We start from the raw sequence: 18,902 nt of genomic DNA on the forward strand, positions 1-18,902 counted from the left end.
AAATTGCCCCTGGCTTGGGATGAGATACTGGGAAATTGAACCGAGGTCTGCCCTAGGTCAGCTGCATGCAAGGCAAATGCCCTACCACTGCACCACCGCTCTAGCCCCTTGGTGGATTTTATGGGCAGCCCCTGTGTCTGTTTTGAGCTCTAAAGCTTTTCTTGTTTTATTTTTTGTTTTGTGGCCACACTGGTAGTGTCAAGGATGGGACTGAACCCAGGTTTCCTGCAAGCAAACCACGTGCTCAGCCCACTGACCTTTTTACTCAGCCTCGGGACTTTACCTAACATCAGTAGGTAGAGTTGTCTTTTGGAGAGGGGACTGGGTTCTGCCATAAACGTTTTACCAACTGCATTAGTGACTTTATGATGCTCCAACAGGTCTGGAGCCACTAGGGAAAAGGAAACTTATAGGGCACAGTCTGGTTCTTCGGGGTCCTCTTTGCAGCAGGCATTGGAGGAAGCCTCTGAGAGTGGGATGTTCTGGGGTTCTGGACTCTCAGCCTTGGAGCGGTAACGAGGACTTAAGAGTTCTTCCTCAGGATTCCAGTTCAGCAAAGGGTCCTCTCCTGCACTCTGGTTGAAGAAAGTTTTCAGCCTCTGGGGCTGTAGCCTGTGGGCCACTGCAACAGCCATCCCTAGCAGTAGGCAGAGCAACCCTGGGCAGGAGGCAACAGCAATAGTATGATTCAGTAATATTGTCCCATGAACACCTAGGACCTTATGAACCATGGTAAGGCAACATGGGCTCCAAAAAGTAGCTTATTTCATCATAGGATGGAGCCATTGATCTTTCGCAAATGGCAGAAGAGAGAAAAGAGTCAGAGAGAGAAGAGAGAAAAGGGGGTTTAGGCAGGAAGAAAATGCACTAAAGAACTCTGTGGAGATCCAGGGCAGAAGTTGAATCACTGATTACAATAGAGTCCTGCTGGCACATGGGAAGTAACTGCAAGGGAAACAGAGGAAAACACCAGAAAACTTTACAGACATTAAAGAAGGATTCCATGACAGGAACAGGGACACAGGAAGAATGTTTAGGGGGAAGTGGAGGGGTGTGAAATTGGAAGCTTTGGAACTGTTGAGGAGAGAGGACTTTAGGGGATGAGGGCCATGAGAGAAATAAAGGAGCAGAGGTTGTCACAGACAGGAAGTGGAAGCCTGGAGAGACATCCCGGAAATGGGGGACACAAGAGGATAGAGCTTCAAAGAGGGGAAAGGCATCCAGGTCCTGAGAAGCAGACCTTATCAGAATGCCCCATTATAAAGGTCCTAACTCTTTCCTGGTGGCCCCAGGGTCCCCAGAATCTTTTGGGAGCAGGCCTCACCTGTGGCCAGTGTGATCCAAAAGGCAGGTCCAGGGTGGATGAGCAGCACCGCAGGGCCCAGGCGCAAGGGACAGGGTGGGCTAGATGATATAGTTGTGGAGAAGAAGGCCAGGGCCAGAAGCTGGAAGAAGCCTGTGGCTAGCAGCATGTGGCCACCATAGACCAGCACGGGCATGGATAGCATGACGTTGGCCAGCAGCCAGCAGAGGAAAGCCACCCTGCAGAGCCAGGAGATAGTTCTAGCTCGCCTGTGACGTTACACCATGCCCAGGGGGTGGATGCCATTCTAGCTGACCCCCACTTGAACAGAAGAAAAACCAGGGGACCCCGGTTCCTGGGCCCAGGCAGTCCCCACCCTGTGCCAGCCTCACCAGAGGGAGGCCGAAGTGTAGTGTCCTGCCAGGCGATACTGGCGATGCAAGCCACAGGGGCTGTTTGGGGTAAACTTCTCAGCCAGGTAGAGCACAGGGTTGGGCAGCCCCTTCTCCAGGGCCTTGGTGTACTCCTTGGCATAGCTCTCGCCCAGGCGCCAGGTGAACTCCTCATTGTAATTGATGGTCTCATCCAGCTGCCTTACAGGAATTCCTGGGAAGTTGGGCAGGGATCAAAAGGGACAGCTGGGCCTGAGTGAGCCTTTACCTGGGGTGTGGCCCACCGACCTGGGTGGAGGATGAGGAGCTGCTCTCATGATTGAAGAAAACGTCTCAGGTCTTGTAAGGTCCCACCTGCCATCCCACTATCCTACAACTTCCCAACAGAATGAGACTTGGAACTCAGGTTTTTTTGTTTGTTTGTTTTGTTTTTGTTTTTGGGCCTCACCCAGTGATGCTCAGGGGTTACTGAGTTACTCTGCACTCAGACATTGTTCCTGGCTCAGGGGACCATATGGGTCATCGGGCATCGAACCAAGGTTTGTCCTGGGTCAGCCGCGTGCAAGGCAAGCACCCTACTGCTGAGCCACTGCTCTGGCCCCAGGGAGCCCAGTTTCTGATGTGAAGCCTCATCCCTCCTTTCTTCCTAGGTAACTTGACCTTACCTGCAAGACCCCGCCCATTCCTGGGAGGGGTCTTGAAAAAGGTAGATAAAGCCTTTGACCCAGGGGATTAGGGTCTTGGGCCTCTTGCCCTTTTGGTCTTTGGCCAGCATGGAGGTCAAAGGGAAGATGGCTGACAGGAGTTAAGATGCAGGGCTAGCTAAGAATGGCTGTGCTTGAAAGGTTATGATATAGGCCACACACATGTGGTGAACAGGGCATGAATAAAGTTGATGCTTCCTGATGCCTGTCTCTGGATGAGTCTGATTCCGCCGTTCACCTAAACCTGGGACCCACCAGCTGGATGGGGATCATGGAGCCACGTGGCCTGGGATGGCAGAGAAAAATCCATCTCCATCCTTCTCTATCCAACCCCATCCTTAATTATTTAATGCAACACTGATGCTCACAGATCTCTGTCTGTCTGTCTGTCTCTCTGTCTGTTTCTCACACACACACATGCACACACTCCTTACCTTTGAGCGTGATGTTCACTCCTCGCAGCCCAATCTGCAGCCCAACTTCAGCCTGGATCCACGCGGAACTGAAGGCCTTATAGGACATGTTGGTGCTGACGAGGCCCACTGACCACTCGGAACTGAAATTCACAGCTGGGGTGGGGAAGTTAAACACAGGCACTCAGGGGAGTCTGGGTCCGAGGACATAGAGGAAAAGCGACAGGGGCCTTTCTGTTTTGTTCATGATCATGTGTCCGTTAATGAGTCCCAAGTCAGACTCCCAATTGGTTTAGCCAGTCACCCAGATGAGGGTGAATAAATGGGTCCAAATTCACAATTTCACATGGTCACCCTCTATTTCTTTCCCTCTCTCTTTCCCACCCCCAATTGGGGGGAGCTGCTCTTGAAGCCTGGAAAGAGGCCTTCACAGAATTAATACTCTGATCTGCAAATCCTTCAGTTAGAGACTTGCTCACTTCTCGACCAAATCTCCTAAGTAAAGCAAGAAGCTCCCATCCACCCTTCTCTCTACAGACATTCAGGATTATCCTTTGTCTCTGAGAAAAAGGAGTAAGAAAGTTGGAGCCATAAACCCATCATGTTTGTCTGAACTAACAGCCCTCAGTCAAGGGTCAGAAGGAGGGAAGACAGCCAGAGGAAGGGAGGTGAGGATCAGAAAGCAGAAGCAGCAGTAGTGAGAAAGGGAGAGAAGCCAGCTGCTCACTGCAGCTGGAACTGACCTGGACAGAGGCAGCTGCCCAATTCAGCTCACTTCACACTCACCCAAAATCACAGCCCCGATGAATAAGCTGGTCACCACTCGAAGCAGCCAGAACAGCCTCTGAGGCACAGGAGGTGAGGGTTCAGGAAGGAGATCCCACCTTCCAAGGCCACCCTTCCTTTTTCTGTAGGGAAGTTCTAAACCTGGGATCCCTTCATCAATGGAGGTGGGTGCTCCCCCAGCACATGGTAGATGCTCAATGATTAGCTATTTAATCAGTGAATGGGAAACTCTCAGTTGAAGGTTGGGGAGGTAGATCTTTTTCATCACCAATATCTTCCCTGAGAGTGTCACAGAACAAGAGTTTGCCCCCTCACCTGGAGGCCAAGGTCTCTCAGGGGCTGGGGTCTCGAGGGCTGGGCTTGTTTCTCACCATCTTGCCCCGAATGCCCGGTAGGATGATGATAAAGGTGACCAGCGCCGTGAGGAAGATGGTAATGATGACTGCCAGGGTGGTGTCCATCGGGAAGTTGGGCTTGGGGCCAGGGTAGAAGGGTAACGTGTCTCCCAAAACAGCCATTTGAGGCCAGGGGGTGCGTTGGAGGCAGATGCTGAATGTGTATCGGAGAGTCCTCTCTGGGCCACGTACAGATCTTGGAGCTAGAAGTACAGTAGAGAGTAAACCAGACTTGCCCAGTCTCCACTGGTCATGCTATTCTGATGCCCCAAGCCATCCCTCTCCTCATGTCTCTTTGTGTGAGACACAAGAGGCTCTTGGAAATCAGTTTCTGTCATCCTAACCCACAGGTTCCCTCACACAGGGCCCCACTAGTCTTTTCTGCTTCCTCTGGGATTGTCTCAAGAAATATAATTCTTTTCTTGTCCTCTGGCCTCCAGCACCAGCAGCCAGAAAAAGAGCAGTATTTACTACAGAGTGATAAGTGCAGGGGTGAGAGGTGGTAGAGATCACGTAGATTGGCTTTTTATCTCTGTCCCTTGAAGTAAAAAGGCCACACAGCTCTCCTAAGTAAATAATTCAATGACACTTTCATTCACTGGTTCTCACACCCCACACTGCCTGCACCTGTCTGTCCAGCTCTCTAGAGTACTTTCTTCAACTCCTTCTCTGGAAAGTCCAGATCAAGTGGAATTCAGCTTACTCAGCTAAAAAATTGAAGGAGAACCTGCTCCACCTCACCCCACTCCCCACCAAGCAAAGGATAGGGCCCCAACAGCTTCTGGCCCACTTGGCACCTCAGTTCTGGGAGTCTTCCTTCTTCATTCACATTCATTGTCCTCTGTTCCTCCAAAACCTAGCCTCAGGCTCCTCTGCCTGTTTCCCTATTTTAGAATTACTTTATTCCTTTGCAGATAGAATAGTGCGGCAATAGTAGTCTGAGTTTATTGGGTTTTGTTCAATCAAGACATGCTATTCTTTTACATAAAGTACAAGCAAACATGCAATTAAACTGCCAGTTAAATGAAAATGAAATTAAGTGAAAAGTCAGTTAAACCATGAAAGCTCAGCTGATAAGAGAGTTTAAATCTTATTAATGGATTATCTTATACAAAAAAAAGATATGGGACCAAAAATATGCAGTGTCAGATGGGACAGAAGGCGCCCTCCTGTGGAATTTGACCTTGTAGAGTCTGGTAAGTGAGAAAAAGGAGAGTTGGAGTTCAGTAGCTCTTTGACTTAACTCCGCCTCTCCTCCTGAAAATTACTTGGCCTCTCTAGCAACTTGATTTTTTTATTGGGGGATGGGGCATGAGTTGAGATACATTTAGCATTGCTCAGAGTTTCTGACTCTGTGCTCAAGGGTTACTTTTGAAGGTAGGTGCTTGGGGGACCATATGTGATACAGGGGATGGAACTGGAGTTGCTGCATGAAAGGCAAGTTCTGTGCTATCTATTGAGCCCCTTTATGGTTTTTTTTTTTATTGATTGAGAGTCTGTGGTTTATAATGCTATAATAGTGATTGCACATAATTCCAATACCACAACCTTGATTATTTTTAAATGATAATAATGTCTACCCTCAGAATGTTATTGTGAGTATTGAAACAAATACTGTCTGCAAAATGCAAAAATAAGAATATCTAAAAGAGAGGAAGACACGGAAGATACAACAGTGGGAAGAAGGGAGGTGGTATTTCACTGTTCCAGTTTTCTCTTATTCCTGAAGGGAATCCTGGGCTGAAGTCTCACTGGATCTGGTTCCAGTTCTTCACTGGTTACTTTTATACTATCTGAGAGGTGAGTGATAACCTCTTCAGCCCATGGTTTCTTCAACTGTCATAAGATATAATAGTCTCCAAATATATTATAAGTGTGACTCCTGTGTGGCTTTCTATCCTCCCCTTCCCACTTTAATGCTCCTCATCCTCATGCTGTCTTCACAGGGAAGCTTGGTACCAGGCAAAGAGTCACACAGAGTGAGATTTATAGCTTTTATCTTTGAAATATTTGAGCAAATTGCCTAACCTCTGAGTTTGGGAGGGTTGCCTTTTTTTTTTTTTTTAAGTTTTTAGGTCACACCCGGTGATTAATCCTGACTCTGTGCTCAGAATTTACTCCTGAGAGTCTTGGGGGATCAGATGAGATGCTGGAGATTGAACCTCTATTGACTGCATGCAAGGCAAGCATGCTACCCACTGAACTATCATTCTGAACCTACTATGAAATTTTATGGTGCCACATAGCTTCTTACAGCTAGAACAAATTTGGTGGCTTGGTAGTTTAATAAGGGTAAGTTATGGAGCTGGGCAATTTCTGGAGAAGGGTGTCTGGTATGGCTGTAGGCTGCTGTGGCTTCAGGTAGAAAAGGGGTCTCTGTCTCCCACCTCTATTGAGAAGGCCCCAGAATATTCAGCCTGAACCTGACTACCAGGAAAAAGTCAATCACCATCAATTCTTTCTGGAGCTTACTAGAGGAGCTGGACTGTTTTTCTGTCAAGAAGATGGCTGGTGTAAATGGAGGCTACAGGGTTTTCCATGCTGGAAGGGAGTGTGTGAAGTGTGAGGTAGGGACTTGAGTGCCCCTATTCTGTAAATACCCTAGAGATTTTATGCTATCTAAGAAGGTTTAGCTGTTCTTTACAACATTTGGGCTTCTCTTCATTTGTTGGCGCCATCCTCCAAGAAGAAGCCTAAATTTCTCCCATCTTAGGAACACAGAGAAAGAGAATGCTCTCCCTTGAGCTTTTGGGTCTCTTAAAATTACCATCTTATCCCACTTCACTCACACAAAAAGCCAAAACAAATCAAAAGACCTCTATTTTGGTATTTTCTTTTCTTTTTTTTTTTTTTTTTTTTTTGGTTTTTGGGCCACACCCGGCGGTGCTCAGGGTTTACTCCTGGCTGTCTGCTCAGAAATAGTTCCTGGCAGGCACGGGGGACCATATGGGACACCGGGATTCGAACCAACCACCTTTGGTCCTGGATCGGCTGCTTGCAAGGCAAACACCGCTGTGCTATCTCTCTGGGCCCCGATTTTTTGGTATTTTCACAACCCACTGCAAATGGCTTCTCTCTATCCCCAATTTATCCATTAAATAATCAAGGGTTAGGGGTAGAAGGAATAGCATGGGCTTAAGGTGCTTGCCCAGCATTTGGCCAATCCCCTTTTAATCTCTGGCAATGCACCACTAGGTGATCCCCAGCACTACATAGCTGGGTGTGTTCCCAAAATAAAAACAGGGGCCAGGGGCTGGAGAGATAGCACAGCAGTGTTTGCCTTGCAAGCAGCCGATCCAGGACCTAAGGTGGTTGGTTCGAATCCCGGTGTCCCATATGGTTCCCCGTGCCTGCCAGGAGCTATTTCTGAGCAGATAGCCAGGAGTAACCCCTGAGCATAGCCGGGTGTGGCCCAAAAACCAAAACCAAAAACAAAAACAAAAACAAAACAAAAAAACAGGGGCCAGTGAGATAGCACATCGATCTGTAGGACATTTGCCTTACATACAGCTAACCCAGGATGGACCACGGTTTGATTAATGGCATCCAAGATGGTCCCTGAGCCTGCCAGGAGCGATTTCTGAGCATAGAGCCAGGAGTAACCTCTGAGCACTACTGGGTATAATAAAAAACAAACAAACAAACAAACAACAACAACAACAATTTAACAGAACCTAAGTGTTGGTCTCCTAAGAACTGAGCTTACCTTGGGAAGGGCGATGAATAGGTGAAGTTTTAGTGTTTGCTCCATATTGGTGGAATAACAGGCACTTTTGTGGTGGATGTGTGTTGGAACAATATATGCAAGAAACTATCATGAATGGTATTGTAAATCACAAGTACCACAATCAAAATGGGAGGAAAAATTAATCTAAGAATTTTTCCTTTTTCCTTCTACCTGACCTCTTTGTGGTATTTCATACTAGACCATTCCCTGTTTCTTCAAACTTTTTTCCATTTTTGGATTTCATAAACCCATGTTCTCCCTGGTCTCCTGTTTTTTCTTGGTCTCTTTGCTAGTTCTTCCTTCTTCTTAAATGTCTGTGCTCCACATTAATCAAATAACTAGAAATTGAGCTCCCAACTCAATTTATTCAATACCAAGCAATATGGCTCCAAAGAATATATTCTAAGGACCTAAAATCATAATGTATAAAAGGCTTTTTTTCTGCATTCCTATGTTCTTTGCAGCACTATTTACAACAGCCAGAATCTGAAAAACAATCCAAGTGCCTGGGAACAAATGAGTGGATAAAGAAACTATGGTACATTTACACTACACAGTGAAATACTATGCAGCTGTTAGGAAAAATTAATTCATGACATTTTGCTTATCCTTCAATTGATATGAAGAGTATTATGCTGAGTGAAATGAATCAGAGGAGAGAAATAGAGAATTATCATGTTCATTTGTTGGATATAAAAGAAAAACATAGAATGGTAATAATACCTAAAGACAGTAGAGATAAGGAGGACTGGTCCATGATAGGAAGTTTGCCACAAATAGGAGAGGAGTGCAGATAGGGCATAGAAAGGATCACTTTAACAATGATAATTGGAAATAATCACCTGGACAAGAACCAGGTGCTGGAAGGAGGTAAAATTATATGCTTGGGACCCTTTTAGTAACAATATTGCAAACCACAATGCCTCAAATTGGAAAAGGTAGAGAGAGAGAAAAAGAGAGAAAGAGAGAGAGAGAGAAGAGACAGTATAAAAATGTCTGCAATAGAGGTAGGTAGGGTAGAAACTGAGGACACTGGAGATGGGAAACATGCACTGGTAAAGGGATGGGTATTGGACATTGAATGACTGAAACTCAGTTATGAACAACTTTCATACTGTGTACTCATGGTGAGTCGATTAGAATAGTTATTGCCCCAAAAAAGTCTGTGCTCCCCAGATTTCTGTGTTGGATCCCCCATTCAATATCTTTATTAGTTCACGGGCAAGCTCATGCAGTCTCACAACTGACGCTCTTGAATTCCTCTTCTCAGGCAGCCCATCCACTTGCAAACCAAATACCAGTCAAGGGGCTGGAGCAATAGCACACAGTAAGGTGTTTGCCTTGCATGCGGCCAACACAGGATGGACCCTGGTTCAAATCCCAGCATCCCATATGGTCCCCTGAGCCTGCCAGGAGCGACTTCTGAGCAAAGAGCCAGGAGTAACCCCTGAGCACTGCCAGTGCTCACACTTGGCAGGAGTGTCACACTTGGCAGTGCTGGGTTAACACTTGATGCAGCACTAGAGTAGTTTTCAGTAGTGCTCAGGAGATCACCCTGTGCAAAGAATGGAATCCAAGGATACTACATGCAAAGCATGTACTCCAGCCCTATAAACCATCCCTTAGGTCCCATATATATTTTATGCATGCATTTCCTTCTCTTCTGCCTCTGCCCTAATTCAGCCTCATCAGACAGCCTTATGTCAGAATATTTTTTGTTTGTTTTGTTTGGGGGCTGCATTCAGTGGTTCCCAGGGGTTTTCTGTGGCTTTGCACTCAGAAATTACTCCTGGCAGGCTTGGGGGACCATATAAAATCTTGGGGAATGATCTTGAGTTGACTACATGCAAGGCAAACACACACTCTACCCACTGTGTATCACTCTGGCCCCAGAATAATTTTTCTAACAAGCAAATATAATCACCTCACTTCCTTGGTCTGGTTAAAATTTAATCTCACCATTACACATGACATTCTTGGGAATCTGGTCCCATCTTTGTCATTTGTCTGCGTAATCTCTAGCTCTACCAAACCACTAGCCTCTCCCTAAATCTGACATGCTCTTTCAAGTCTTTGTGCCTTTGTACATGCTGGAAGGCTTTAGGCTCTTGGCAAACTTCCTTTCACCCTTCAAGTCTCAGCTTGTGTTATCCTCTCTGTGAAGTTTCCTCTGGCACCATCGGGCCAAAGTGACGTTCTCACATCTAATGTTTTGACTGCATTTTGAACATACCTCAAGGAACACAGTCATGATACTACTGTACTCTAAGTGAACATCTAGCTTCCTTTTAGCTTTCAGCCTCCTTGAAGGCAGGGACTTTGCCTTTACTTCTTTGCTTGCCTGGTACAGAATATATCCATAGATCAGAAGACCATAGATCAGAAGAAAGAATTTAGGAAGCAGTTCCTCTCTCTCCCTGTGCAAGCATCTTCTAAACTGTACACCAGAGGGAGCTGTGCTTCCTCATTGTCCTGTATGCAACTCTCATTCAATCAGTTCAACATCACCCATAAAGGACTAAAGAGTCATAAAATTTTCAGAAAGCATCTTCACTACTTGGCGTCTCAAAATGCACAAGTGTTCTTTTTGTTTGTTTTGTTTTGTTTTGTTTTGTTTTTTTGGGGTCACATCCATCGGCGCTCAGGGGTTACTACTTCTGGCTCTGCACTCAGAAATCGCTCCTGGCAGGCCAGGGGACCACATGGGATGCCAGGAATTAAACTGGGTCCCTCCCAGGTCAGCCACATACAAGGCAAATGCCCCATTGCCCTGCTATCTCCGGCCCCTATTTTTAAATAGATGTTTAGGGACTAGGAGAGAGGCTCAATGGGCTGAGTACATGCCTTGCATGTGAAAGATGTAGGTTAATATCTGACATTGGATGGTCTCCTGAGTACCACCAGGAGCACTGAGTCAAAAGTGTCCCCTGAGCACTGCTGAGTGTGGCCCCAATCCTCCCAAATAATAATCTAAGAAATGAAGGGATAGGGATATAGCACAGTATTGGACCACTTGGCTTGCATGTGGAGACCATTAATTTGATCTACTGGGTTGAAAAAAAGATACAGGTCAAAGATATAGTTCAACAGACTTGAGTCATGTTTTGTATGTAGTAGGCCTAATCTCTGGTGCTGCTCTGCCAGGAGTGTCCATCAGGCACAGAGCTATAAGTAGCTTTTTGAGTTGCCTCCGAGCATCACTGTATTTAGTACAAAATCAAAACTAAGTTAAAACTTTTAAATAACATAATAGGTGTTCATTGGTCTGAGAATTTTCTTTCATTTATCATATTTAGGCTGAACCATTATAATTGTTACGAAAGGCTTTTTTATTTTAGAAAATTATAAAAAGTAGAATATCTTGATACACAGGGTAAGAAGACAAAAGAATTTTGCTAGGGGCTGGAGCGATGGCACAGCGTTAGGGTGTTGGCCTTGCACGTGGCTGACCTAGGACGGACCGCAGTTCGATCCCCCAGCATCCCATATGGTCCCCCAGACCAGGAACAATTTCTGAGTGCAGAGCCAGGAGTAGCTCCTGAGCATCACCAGGTGTGGCCCAAAACAAACAAAGAAGTTTGCAAATGTAAAAATTAATGAAAGAGATCTGGAGAAAAAACTCAAAGAGCAAGTAGGTATGTCCAGTCTGTATAGGACCCTGGGATTGGACTCTGGCACAGAATGGCCCCCTGAATACAAGTGGGTATAGCTCTGGGAGTCTCTAGAGGTCTAGAAGGTCTGTGGATGAACACTCTCATCCAAACTTCAACACAAGACAAACACACAGTGTGCCAGCATTTAAAAATAGATATTTACAATATCAAAAATTAATAAGATAATACATTTTAGCCAAGATCACATGCTAGCATTATTCCTACATTTGTTTTAAAGGGAGGCTATAAAATATTTTACAGGAATAGCTCATCTCTATTAATATAGTGTTTCAAAGAAACACTAACAAAAGGCCTTTTGTGTCTGAAGTATAGGACAATGTTAACTTATTTTCAATCTTCCAAAACATTTATTAAAGATGACGACATCAAAAAGACATTTGTGAATCAAATTTGCCTTCCTACTTTCTTCTTTCTTGCTCAGTCGCACTACCGAGTTCTTCGTTAATCAGTGTTGCTTAATGTAAAGTGAATTTTTCAAGATCCAATCCTAACTGGATTTAAATGATGAAACTCACAGTCTTCCTGATGGAAGAGACGGCACTCAGAAATCTTGATTTTTCTACAAACCTTGTAATTTCCTTTAGGAACATCTTTCAATCAGGGCACAATAGTATAATTTATTCTGAGAAAGAATCTCATTTTCACTCAGCTCACCTCTTCCTAGCTCCAGATTGGCCAGGAATGGGCAAGCACTTAGGAGGTACAGTAAGATGTATACCTGCCAGCTCATCTGAACACACACAAGAAGTTAGGAGCACTCAGCAAGTTGCTATCTAGACATAGAAACCACCTCCTTCACCAGAAGCTCCTATGGCAAAATTGAGGTGCGTTTTTGTGGGGTGAGTTAATCCCTAAACATTGCAGACTTCCTTTATTCATACTTCTCTATTTTCAGGCCGGGTTGTGTACCAGGCTTTCTACATCTTTGGAGAAGCTCTCCCTCTCATACTCATACTCATCTTCTTCCTCCCCTCATCAGAATTTCCAAATAAAATCTGTTTTCATTTAAAAAATATGAAAGCATTCCTCATACTCAATTCTATTTCAGACATAGTTATCCATTCCTTAACTACTTCAGGATGAAATTGGGTTCTCAGTGTGTACATGAGGGTTGGGTATAAGATAAAAGTAAAAGTCCTTAAGAAAACCCAGATAAGGTAGCAACAAAGGTCCAAAGGCAACACAACTCCCACAATTGAGTTGGGGGAATTGACAGAGAGGGGCATTGGGATTTTTAGGGGACAGAGGTAGGTATATTAGTAATAGGTGTGGTGTTGTAATTATGTGTATGAGAAACCACTACTAACAGTGTTGCAAATTACAGTACCTCAGTCAATTTAAAAAAGAAGAAAAAAAGAATTCAACCATATATATACTAGCTCCAAATACTAGCTCCAAAGTTTAGCTTTGTACTTTTTAGGACTCTTTTGTATGTGGCTTTACAGGTTATACTTTCCAAAGTCTATCCCCCACCTCACCTCCACCCACTTCCTGTCTTCTAGAATCATAAGTAAGCAATAATAAATCACTGCAAAGAAGAAGCAGGTTGCTTGCCTGGAGTTGTAAAGAATTCTGATTTGTGATGCCATCAGTCACTCGAGTGATGATGGATCGATTCTCTTAAAGTTGACTCCATTAAAAGTTTACATCTCTGGCTAGCTAAGGAGACCTTCTTGTTCCAAAATGTTGTGTGTGTGGTGGTGATAGGGGCAGTGGGGGGTGGTGGTGTTTGTGAGCTGCACTCAAGGAGGAGTTCAGTGCTAAGTATAGAAAACCCCAATATTGAGATGCATAAGGTCCCTAGGGGGTCCTGAATCTTTCCAGTCAAACTATCCAGGATAAAGAATTCTGTGGGGGACGTCTTAGATAGAGCCTTGATGACCTTCTCTGAGTTTCTCTCTTAGAATAATTCCCTCGGAGAGAGGTAGACACAGAGTAGTCTCACTCACCCGTGGATTTTAAGATAGAAATAAAAGACATTATTGTAATAATACCCAGAGACAACAGAGATGAAAATCAGAAGGACCGGCTCACAATATGAAACTCGCCACAAAGAGTGGTGAGTGCAGTTAGAGAAATAACTACACTGACAACTAGCATGACAATGGTAATGAGTGAGAAAAGTAGAATGCCTGTCTGAAATACAGGTAGGGAGGGAGATGGGGGGCATTGGTAGTGTGGGAAGGTTGCACTGGTGAAGAGGGATGTCCTTTTTTTTCATAACTGAAATCCAACCATAATCATGCTTGTAATCATGATGTTTAAATAAAGATTTTATAAAATAAATAAATGAATAAAAGAATAATCCCTTCTGAGGATGAATGTGGATTGGATGGAGGGAACACTGGCAGTGCGCCCCGAGAGGCTCCAGTGGGGAGTGCATGTAGGGGCCCCCAACTTCTCTCCTGCCAAAGCAGCTAGCCGGGGACCCTTCGCCTCGTCTGCGATCAGGTGAGGGAGAAAGACCAGAACCAAAGATCTTTGGGGTTTTGGGTCATCGGAAGGGATCCCCTCTTTTTGGGGGGCTGAACCCCGACTTGTACGCGCCCTTCTCTCAATTGCACGACCACGCAGCGACGAAGGGAGCCTGGGTGCCCCCCCCCCAACACACACCTGGTCCCTAACCCAACCCCACCCCAAGTGACTGTCAACCTTCAGACACGCTGCGGGGTTCTGACACCCCGGCGCCCCGGGGGATGCGGTGGGGTGCGTGCGTGGCGGGTTGGGTCACCCCGAATTTGCTTACTCCTAATCTCAGGGAGGGCCCCGAGGAGGGGTGCGTGGCCGGGAGGCCTGACGCTCTCTGAGTCTCAGGACCTGGATCCCTGGGATGCAATGCGATGTGGTGGGATGAGGTGGAGATTTGGGGGTGACCCAGCCCCGTGCTCCCCCTAGCCCCCCAACTCCTCCAGCCCCACCAGACCTACCCGGAGGGCCAGCGGGATCCTCGGAGCCATCCACGTGGCTACACCGCACCGACGTCGGGGTCTCCTGCACCCTGAAATCCGCACCCCGCACCCCACACCAGCCGCACCGGGTCCTGGAGGAGCAGCCTGGCATCGCCCCCGCCCCATCGCCTCGCCCCGCCCCGACCCCGCCCGGGGAACCAGGCCGAGGCCGGCCCGCACAGTCCTGCCCTGGGAGCGGCCGGTACCGGTAGAGCTGCGCGAAGACGGTCCGGGTCCGAGGACGCCGAGGCCGCAGGTCAGAAGGACGGTGGGGGGCTTTAAGGGGACTCTAAACTCTGCACCCCCAAACCCTCCCCAATCCCAAGCAAACCACACAACCAGCCACCCAAACAAACAAACAAACAAACAAGCAAACAACAGGGCCCTCCTGTTGTTGGACCTCCACTCCACCAGATTTTTGGAATCTGGAACCCAACTAGCCAGCCCCAGGTGTGTTGGGTGACCGACCAATTTTGTTTGGGAGTCTTTCTGGAGCCTTTCTTGGCACCAACTTGGCTCAACATCCCCCTGGAGGGAATTTGGAAACCAAGTCGGAATCCCTAGCCCCTGAGTTCATCTGCACCCCTCACCCACCCACCCCAGAGTCACTGCCACTCAGGACAAATGGCCACGGCCACATGGAAGCCAGCACTAGGCACGCTTGGGTTTTGTGTTCTAGACCCTCCATTGTGTCTTCTGTTTGAGGTTGGTGGCTGTGGATGGAAAGGAGGGCTCCCTATCCTGCCCTCAAGAAGCATACCCCCCTCCTGCTCCCTAAAACTTTCATGCCAGCTTGCTGCTAGTCTGTACAGGGTTAGCATGGGCATCTGGGGCTCAGGATCCTGAAGACAGGGAGCAGGGAGGAAAGAGCAGAATGAGGAAGAATTAGCCGAGTGTTCCTGGTGTTCCTGGTGTCACTTAAGCGTGAAGAGCCTTACCAGGCCGATTGTTGGGACATGTATTAGCTAAAGGCCACCAGCCATACTGTCCCCAGACAGACGGGGTGGAATGCTGAGCTTGTAAATTAGGACAGGGTGTAGGGATTTTTATTTATTTGTTTAATAGAGAAGATGAGTGAGCATGAGATCACTGTGTTCTCTCCTTTGGTGACTAGCCAACCTAACAAGGGGCCCAGAGGAGTTGGGTGGAGGTGAGGCTTTCTCTGTGTCCCATCTTCCTCCAATTAATAGCTCCTCAACCACTTTCTAATTGTTTCTAAAATGGCTTCAATGGGAGACCTTCAACTGTCCTCAAGGCTTCCTGCATGTCTCCAGAATCTCAGCCTAAATTTTCTGCTGCCTCAGTTTCCATACTTCCTCCACCCCCCATGACTTCTTGGCTTGGGGAGAGACTGCAAGAGGTTAGCATCACACAGAGGAACACGAAGCACTGCATTTCCTCTGGAGTCCTCCCAGAGGAGCCAAGTCAACCCTCTCTCCTTAGCAATGATCTTGCTTTCAGTTCCGCCTCATGTCCATATTTTGTTCCAGCAGCCATGCTAGGCATTGGACTTCCATAGCCGGAAGAAGAAACCAATGTCTAGACTGGAGAAATAACACAGTGGACTGAAAGCAGTGTGATATCCCGTAAACTCTTCATCATCCTGGCTCCAAGTAAGGCTCCACTGGAGGAAAATAAGCAATGCAGGAAACTGTAGAAGGGAAAGCCCAGCCAGACAGTGATTTTTGTCACTTGGTTTTATCACTTATTCTTTGTGCTTGATATAGTAGAAACTCATGGAATGTTTGTTGAATGAATTAAGCATTCTTAGGAGATGGAGCTACTCTTGTTCTTTGATACGTATTGTGATCCAGCCCTATGCTAGGATGCTCAGGGACCCTCAACTGATTTTCCTGAGGTTCGAAATCATTCTGACAGTCTTCTTTCTTTTTTTTTTTTCCCCTAGGACTCTACTTCTTTTAGGACTCCACTGATCATTTTCATCATGGGCTTCTGCCTGCCTCTGACATGGATACTCCTGGTTGGGCAATGGGTGCCCATGGGTAAGTCCAGATTGGAGAAGCATGGCCAGCTTGTATCCAATGGACTCTCTCAGGAGTAAAAAGCTGTGTCCAGTTCATCTGTACCCCAAATCCCTAGCCTAGTCCCTGTTCTGGGAGGTACTCACTTCAAACTTATTGACCAGATAAGTTGGGTAATGATTTGGAAAATTTATTGCCAATCAGAGAAATGAATGTTTATATCATCACAGGCCTTCTATTTCATTTCCCCATGGCTGGGGAAGCTATTCACCTCTGTCCCTATTGTCCATAAAATAAGTACTTTTGACACCCCTATAGGGAAAGACTCTAAGACTAGATACACAAGGCATTATAAGATCTGAGACAAATTTAATCCACAGCTGAGGAAAAGTTGCAATGTTTTCAAATATTAAATATTAAACACATACAAGCCTTATATAACATTTTCCAGACCCCTCCCAGGAATGGGAGGGTCTAGCAGGTAAGGTTACACCTACTATCCGGTTCCCAAGACCCCTCCCAGAAAAGGGTGGGTCTAGGGTCTTAAATAGGTACACCCACACACCATCACATACACCCACACATGCACAATGTGATCCACTGAGTTTTATCTTACTACCTTCAGTTTCGGTTAGGTTCTGACTAGAATGAGGTCATTTTATTTTATTTTATTTTTTGTAGTCTATGAAGATCAAACTAGATTGGAATGGAACAGAGAAGCCTGTGGAATAAGCTGTGCTTACTGGAAGCAGTGCCCCTGTGGCTTCTCTTTTACATTCTTCATGTTGTTTTATGCCTGCTCCTTACTTTGGCCTTGAGCTTTTCTTTTCTCCAGAGCCCAACACTTATTTTTCTACTGTTCTCCTGACTCTTCCCTAAGTTATGGTATACTAGGAAGGAAGCTGCCCTCGTTCCTGCCCAAAGCAAAGGAGGGGGGCTGGATAGATATATATTATATATGCATAATACATATTACATATTGATTCAGAGATGTTGAGGAGAGCAACTCTGAGATCCTGAACTTGATTTGAGGAGGGGACAGTATGACAGATGGGTTCCTCACTTGACGAAAGTTTGTTTCCTTTACTCTGTGCTCTGAACCTTCCTAGTTTAGAGAAAGATAGCAGTTGACTGCTGCTTCCCTGCCTCAGGGCTCATCCCACCTCTGCTTCTGCACCCTCCTCCACCCCACCATAACTCTTCCCTCAGGATGAAGGTTCTCTCTCCCAGCCCCAAAAGGCAGTCTTGAAAGGTCCAGAGGAAGAATTCTAGGGGGACAAGGTGACCAATGACTGTAACACACTCAAGATACTGGGGAAAGTTTGGCATGACAAGTCTCATGGCCACAGCTTGTGGCCCACAGCCTCACCTTGGGTTCTGCTGGGTAGAAGAGGACTAAGTCTCTCTTCGCAAGGCCTCTGCCCAGGGATTGGGGATTGCCCAGAATGGCAAGTCCTTCCCTGGCTTGCTCCTGGGGTGTGGCTGCTCCTGTTCTGTGTGATATGGAAGCACTGGGAATAGTTTCTATTTTACTGGTAGCCAAGGAGCCAGCCGAGGTGCTCTGGGAAAGTTCTCAAATCTCCTTCCCTACTGCCACTGTTCTTCCACCTCCTCTCCCTCTCAGAGGTCTGTTGTGGGCACACCCTGGGATGCCTACACTATATCCATGTTCCCTGCTGTTTTTCTCTCCCTGAGCTGCTGCATAAGCATGCATGAAACCTAAGCTGTGATCTCCTTTGCTCTGGTTATCAGGGCCCCAGGTGCTAATCTCTGCCTATTCTCCTCTTCTAAGATTTGCTCAGCTATCCTTCTCTTTATCCTCACATAGGTGCTCAGAACCCCATTTCCTGGGAGGTGCAGCGATTTGATGGGTGGTACAACAACCACAAGCAGCATAAATGGGGCAGCAAAGGTAAGTGAGAGACAAGTAGACATTGAGCCCCAAAAGCAGGGTGGTACCACCAAAGATCCAAGGTTGGCAGGTGCCAGCCAAGGCCGATCCACTCTTGAGATTTTTTTGTATGGGTAGTATGGTTGGAAGCCTAGGTGAGAGGTCATAGAGCTTGCCTGAACATTCTCTCTGGGGCCTCCCCTTTTCTCACTCCAGGGTCTCCGCTTCAGCGACTGGTCCCAGCCAGCTATGCCGATGGAGTATACCAAGCCTATGGAGAACCCTATCTGCCCAACCCCAGAAGTCTTAGCAACTCCATCATGAGGGGTCCTGCAGGGCAGCCCTCCCTGAGAAACCGAACAGTCCTAGGGGTCTTCTTTGGTGAGACATTCAATCTTGGGGTTGGCAGTCAGCTCTGTGTCCGAGGTGGGGAGCAGAGAGTATGCTGGAGAATTGCTGGGGGAATTAGTGGGAAAGGTAATGGCTGGGGTGGGGATGGAAGCAGAGAGAAGGAGTCCTGTTGATGAGGCATAAATCTGCCTATTGAGAAAGAGAGGGGAAGTGGGGGATGTAGGGGAAGAGGAGAGGGGCATTATCCACTTTCAAGCTGGGGTAGCAGGGAAGAGAATGGGGATGGCAGCGGCATGATGAGGGCTCTTGGTGGCACTCTTCTCACTCTTCACCCCG

The 18,902-nt window shown here is 46.7% G+C and overlaps 2 protein-coding genes across 2 annotated transcripts in view; one reads left to right on the forward strand and one right to left on the reverse strand.

The window, feature by feature from the left end:
- Window positions 1-338: 338 nt before the first annotated feature.
- Window positions 339-14,396, reverse strand: DUOXA1 (dual oxidase maturation factor 1). Its single transcript, XM_049782510.1, has 7 exons — window positions 14,322-14,396; window positions 3,970-4,196; window positions 3,599-3,656; window positions 2,834-2,968; window positions 1,696-1,909; window positions 1,325-1,542; window positions 339-658 (listed from the first exon to the last, which is right to left on the reverse strand). The coding sequence occupies exons 2-7, from the start codon at window positions 4,114-4,116 to the stop codon at window positions 408-410; spliced, it is 1,023 nt and encodes a 340-aa protein (XP_049638467.1). The 5' UTR covers window positions 4,117-4,196; window positions 14,322-14,396; the 3' UTR covers window positions 339-407.
- Window positions 14,397-16,287: 1,891 nt separating this feature from the next.
- LOC126020922 (dual oxidase 1) overlaps window positions 16,288-18,902 on the forward strand; it is a 35,150-nt gene continuing 32,535 nt past the window's right edge. Inside the window, exons 1-3 of the mRNA XM_049782527.1 lie at window positions 16,288-16,345; window positions 18,153-18,236; window positions 18,432-18,596. Coding sequence (XP_049638484.1) covers window positions 16,288-16,345; window positions 18,153-18,236; window positions 18,432-18,596 — 307 coding nt within the window. The remainder of the gene's footprint in view (window positions 16,346-18,152; window positions 18,237-18,431; window positions 18,597-18,902) is intronic.

This window comes from Suncus etruscus, chromosome 10 (genome assembly GCF_024139225.1).
Source record: "Suncus etruscus isolate mSunEtr1 chromosome 10, mSunEtr1.pri.cur, whole genome shotgun sequence".
NCBI classification, from domain to species: Eukaryota; Metazoa; Chordata; class Mammalia; order Eulipotyphla; family Soricidae; genus Suncus; species Suncus etruscus.